This window comes from Amphiura filiformis, chromosome 18 (genome assembly GCF_039555335.1).
Source record: "Amphiura filiformis chromosome 18, Afil_fr2py, whole genome shotgun sequence".
Taxonomy (NCBI): domain Eukaryota; kingdom Metazoa; phylum Echinodermata; class Ophiuroidea; order Amphilepidida; family Amphiuridae; genus Amphiura; species Amphiura filiformis.
This window is the reverse complement of record NC_092645.1, coordinates 18,952,771-18,958,575: the sequence shown is the minus strand read 5'-3', so window position 1 is coordinate 18,958,575 and position 5,805 is coordinate 18,952,771. Positions and strand designations below refer to the sequence as shown.

The window sequence follows — 5,805 nt, the reverse complement described above, 5'->3', positions numbered from 1 at the left end:
CAAAAATGATACCCAGATTTTTAATGGTGGGGGATGGAACAATATCAGCGCAACCAATTTGTATTGTGATCTCAGACAATCTGGTGATGTTATATTTCGAAGCAGCAATAAAAAATTCTGTCTTAGAGTCATTCAGTTTTAGCATGTTGTTCAACAGCCAAACACGAAGCTCCTCGACACAAGATGTTATTTTGAAATGGCGCACGCTGCATCCCCTGGTACCTTAGGATTGAAAACCATGTATATCTGAACATCATCAGCATAAATATGAAAATTTAGCCCATGACGACGAATTATGGAAGCTACATATTGTGCATACATGGTAAAAACCCTGGGGCCAATTATAGACCCTTGTGGAACACCGCAATTTAAAACAAATTTATCAGACATTATGCCAGCAATAGAAACTCTGAAATGACGATTGGTTATACAGGGTGTAACAATAAAATGTATACAATTGCATTTTGACTTCTCAGGAAAAAACTAAAAAAGTTATGGCACAAATGTTATATGCAATACAATCAGTAATATCTTGGCTAAAAGAAGACGTTTAGTTGATTTCTTTACTAGCTTGGGTTCAAAAGTTACGTCCGATTAATTAAAACGTCCAGAAAACGTGTTGGGCCACTTTTGCCATGTTTGCGCACATAAAGTTTGTACCGCGTAGATATGCTTATCGTGCATTAAACATCAAAGAACTGACACAAAAGAATTATAAGTCGTGTTTCTTCATATAATTAACATGAACTTAATGATAATATGATCTTTCTTTAAAATCTATAAATGAAGTCATGAAATTTCTTTCAAATTATCTTATAAATAAAGTAATTTCTCATATCCCTGAGATATCGTTGGTAAAACTGAGAACATTTTTGCATCCATAAGTACAAAACAATAGGATTTTGAAATTAAGTTCAGCTTGGCTTCTAGCTGTTCTGGGGCGACCACTATTGCCAGCATTTCTGTTAACAAATTCCACATACTTCTCATAGTTATATGTAATTGTATGCCTTGATGGAAGACATGAGTTTGGAAAATGAGCTATAAACAATCTTATGGTTTCTGCTTGACTCCATGTGCTACCGAATGTCACAACCATAAAAATACGCTCTTCCAACGTGAATTGTGGTTGAAGTTGTCAAGCTGCAGTCACGATTTCTAGTAAATGAGGTTGTTATGTCAGTGATTAGTTGTGACCTTCAAAAACTCAAGGAGATATTCTATTATGTAATCATTTCTACCACTTCGAAGTTCGAATACCCCATTGTTAAATCATAAGAGCATCGTCCATGGTTCCAACTCTATTCAGTCACTTTTAGATAAAAGTGGCCCAAGCGGTTTTAAGACTAGGTTAAAATAATTGGTTATATCTTCACTTTTATACCGTCGATTTTATTGAAACAAAGCTTAGCTGGTGGCTAAAGAAATTATCTTGATAGACATATAAATATCAAACCACAAAATAAGCGGCATACTTATGTCATTCTATTTTCAAAATTGTACCAATTTTATTGTTACACCCTGTATAAGACTGGAACCATTTTAGGGCTGTGCCTTTGATACCAAAGCCATGTTCTAAACGAAGAAGCAGGATATCATGGTCAATGGTATCAAAGGCAGCAGAGAGGTCAAGCATAATCAGGAAGGCAGCCATATCATCATCAAGGGCAAGTGTGATATCATTCTTAACTTTGAGCAATGCCGTTTCAGTGCTATGCTTAGTTTTGTAAGCAGACTGATATACTTCTTCAAGATCGTTTGCCTGCATGTGCTCATTTACTTGGACGATGGCTGCCTTCTCAATTATCTTACCCATAAAAGCTATATTTGAAACAGGCCTGTAATTCTTAAATTCATTCCAGTCCAAAGTGATCTTTTTAAGGACTGGAGTCACAATAGCCTGCTTTAAATAATCAGGAAATACACCACAAGTGATAGAAGTATTTACAATCTGGGTAATTCTTGGTAAAACAACATCAATATTTTCTTTAAGTAACCATGTTGGTAAGCAATCCAGATGACACGATTTGTTGGTACAACCCATGATGATATTTCGGACTTCCTTTTGCGTAAGCTTTCTAAAGCAAACTAAGTCATTCTGAATAACAACATCAGTATACATATCATCAGTACAATAGAAATTACTATCAACATTACTATCAGAACTAATACTGGCTCTTATGTTGTCAACCTTCTCAGTAAAGAAGTGACCAAACTTAGTACTCAGCACATCAGGGGTGTATAATGTAGGCAAGATTCTAACACTTTGATTTAAAAGAACACCTATTATCTGGAAGGTTTCTTTAGCCCCTGCTCCAAGCAACTTTTCATTATAATACTGTTTCTTTGAAGCCTCCACCGCTTTGATGTAATGAACGTGTTGTTTTCTGTACGCATCTCTATAATCATCTTGTTTACTTTTCATCCACTTTCTTTCGAGCCTACGTTGCTCCAGCTTCTCAGCTCGGATTTGCTCATCATACCAAGGAGGCCTAGGACGAACACGGCGCGATCTTGTGGCTGAAGGGGCATAGTTATCAAGTACATTCAAAGAAACATTATTAAAATGCTCCAACATATCATTAACATTATGGTTTACATCACCAAACTGTAAGTTCATATCAGAATGAAGTTGCACATTAAGATAAGGGCTAGAGAGTCAGTGTTCCTGAAATCACGCATTGTACACTTGACTCTGAGGGGAGGAGGTTTTCTCTGTTGCAGGGTAGATCTAATTATTCTGTGGTCAGAGCCATGATAAAAACCTACATCACATAATCTGACTAAATCTTCATCATCACACGTGACTTTAAAACCACTAAAAAAAGTGAAACCCACTCAAAAAGATTGAATTTCTACACGTTCGGACAACACGTTTTTAGAGTTTTATCTGCCAGCTTATTTTTCATCATTTTGTTATGTAACAACAGATGTCACGCCGGTAAAAATTACCGGAAGTGGGCTAAGTTGCCGTCGTACTGTGTCTGGCAGTATACGCACGCATCATCACAATTTCCATTGTTTTTTGCCTGGTAGTATGCGCACGTATCACATTTTGTTCAGGGCTAGTGGTTTTAAATCTCCCGCCACATCACAATAAGGCTACTGAACAGTCAAGTAGTTGTATGCAGTTTGCTCAAGCATATTGATCTACTAGTTCCTTGCCTTTGTTGATAAAAATTGAGGTCAACTCATCTATACAGTTATATATATATATAGTGTGAAACATAGGAATAGTACCTGTAAATTCATCTGGGCACAAAAGGGGCAAGTTTTGTACCAACAAAATTGCCAAAGTGTCTTCTTTCCAAATATGTTTTCAAATTTTCTATATACCATTTCTTGCAAAGGTGCAAAGGTTTGAAAAGGTATCGATACTTTTGAGACACCCTGTATATACTCATACTATACGTAATTTTGAGACATATTTTATTCACAAATGATACGAAGGAACTGTTTTTAGCCAAAATGTTAGCTGTCAGCAGATGCCCAATGGTACCAGGAAGTGTTGCAGAATGGTAAGCGTACTCATTTGTTCAAAATATCACATATTTGTGAATCCGAATGGTTTCAAAAATATGGTATTGTCAGGTCAAATTTCTCACCATAGAAATATTGTGAAATAAAATAAAATAAAATTTAGGGTCCGCAAACAACGTCCAATTATTTCCATTGGGGATTTCTACACGCGTATATAATAAATTATTTGGGGCTAATTTGAGAAGAATTGTGGCCTATAATTTCAAAATACACCGAGTGCATGGTTTTTGATTAAAACCCTCGACGATTCAAGACTCTGTAAAAAAAAATTCAAGAATTATGTGGGATATTTGCAAATAAGTATATGACTATGATATTTAGTTGTTTAAAAAATACTTTAACATTTTGGCGGGCTTATTTCCCGCCTAAAAATTCAACCAAAAAGAGAATGTCGCCTTAAACATAGTGAGTCTAGATTGTTATACTATGATGTCTGCGGTTTCAACTAGTTATTCTTAATTTTATTTAAACCAAGAAGGTGCAAACACAAAGAAAATGCACACTTTAATATGTATAATACAGAGTGCTCAGAATATGTTGTTTATATGCGAATCTTTACTAAACGATCCCAAATCCGGCCACAAATACTCATTTAACAACGGTATGGCAATATCTATCTGACCCTGGGGCGTAGCCAGCTTTTGGTAGTGGTGGTGGGTGGTGGTGGGTGTGTGTGTGTGGGAAGTGGTGGAGGGGTGGGCGAGGTCCGGTATTATCGGGGGATATGCATAATACGTTTTTTTAGAGCATGTAATGTCTTTGAGCTTCAAAAATGACTTTATTGGGCGCAATTTTACACTGTTTTGATCAATAATTGGGGCGAAAGTTTGTGGAACACGGGCAGCATTGAAGATGCACCGAACAATTTTGGGGGACCTTTTTCTGCCTTTTTGTGGTAATTTTTATTCTGTAAATTGAATATTTGTATACAAATTGAGGGCGCTATTTACATATATTTAAAATTGAATTTAACCCAATAATATGCGTTATTCCTTTCATTTCGTGGTAAAAAGTAGTGTGAAAATTTCCTTGCTATATGTTACTCATTTTTTGACGTTTCAATGCATCATACAAGTGTCAACCCCTTGTAAAGATGCAAACAAGATTTAAGATAATATAGCGTCAACTTTGCTTAAAAATGAATACAGTTCTACATACCATCAAACAACCATTAACCATATGCTTTATCTAATCTATACTTTTATGTTATGCTTAATGTAATCTATACACTCGTGTTATGCTTAATCTAATCTATACACTTGTGATATGCTTAATCTAATCTATACACTTGTGATATGCTTGAATAAAATATACACTTGTGTTATGCTTAATCTAGTCTATTCACTTGTTATATGCTTGATATAATCTATACACTTGTAATATGCTTGAGCACGGTGGCCGAGCGGAACGGGCTAGGACTCATAATCGGAAGGTTGCGGGTTCGAGCCCCGGCGACGCCATCGTGTTGTGCCCTTGAGTAAGGCACTTTATCTCGATTACTCCTCTCCACCCAGGTGTGAAATGGGGAGCTGTTATGAATGCTGTCCATTGAGCGCCGCCCAAAGGTATGAGCATGCCTTGGGCATTGTATGGCAGATGACATATTCTAATGACGGCGGAATTGATGTAAAGCGCTTTGGTACATGTTCACATTTGAAAGGCGCTGTATAAATACCAACATTTATTTTATTTATTTATTAACCTACACACTTGACTTATGCTTAATCTAATCTATACACTTGACTTATGCTTAATCGAATCTATTCACTTGTGATAAGTTTAATCTAATCTATACACGACCTCTAAGCTGTTTACAAGGATATCCCGGCGCTGCCTTCATCATCTTATCCTTAAAAAAATATAGTCCTGCTATGCCAAGTACCCGTGGTCTAGTGATTAGCATGCTAGCACGTTAATCTAGCGGACCAGGTTCGATTCCCGCAATCCCGGCAGGTACTGTTTTGAGGATTTTTCTTCTACATAGGCCTTATCGCCATTTATGAGTTTATAGTAAATTTGGGGATGACTTGCGTACTGTTTTTGTAGTAATGACCTATTTAATTTTTCGCAGCGCCACCACGACCTCTAATGTGTTTACCAAAAAACATCATAACTCGGCGCTACCTTCATCATCTTATCCTCAAAGAAATACAGTCCTACTATGCTAAGTACCCGTGGTGTAGTTGTCAGCATACTAGCACGTTAATCTAGCGGATCGGGTTCGATTCCCGGCAGGTAATGTTTTAAGGATTTTTCTTCTTTATA

General features: G+C 36.6%; 1 protein-coding gene across 1 annotated transcript; it reads right to left on the bottom strand.

Moving 5' to 3' along the window:
• Positions 1-389: 389 nt before the first annotated feature.
• On the bottom strand, positions 390-2,620 carry LOC140139012 (uncharacterized). Its single transcript, XM_072160794.1, has 2 exons — positions 1,555-2,620; positions 390-409 (listed from the first exon to the last, which is right to left on the bottom strand). The coding sequence occupies exons 1-2, from the start codon at positions 2,618-2,620 to the stop codon at positions 390-392; spliced, it is 1,086 nt and encodes a 361-aa protein (XP_072016895.1).
• Between the last annotated feature and the right edge of the window lie 3,185 nt (positions 2,621-5,805).

What these genes read in the sequence shown, in the direction of transcription:
- LOC140139012 (XM_072160794.1), bottom strand. Translation starts at nt 2,620, where the DNA reads ATGAACTTACAGTTTGGTGATGTAAACCATAATGTTAATGATATGTTG. An exon ending in ACATGGCTTTGGTATCAAAG is followed by an intron (nt 410 to 1,554) that starts GCACAGCCCTAA and finishes TCGTCATTTCAG; the next exon opens with AGTTTCTATTGCTGGCATAA.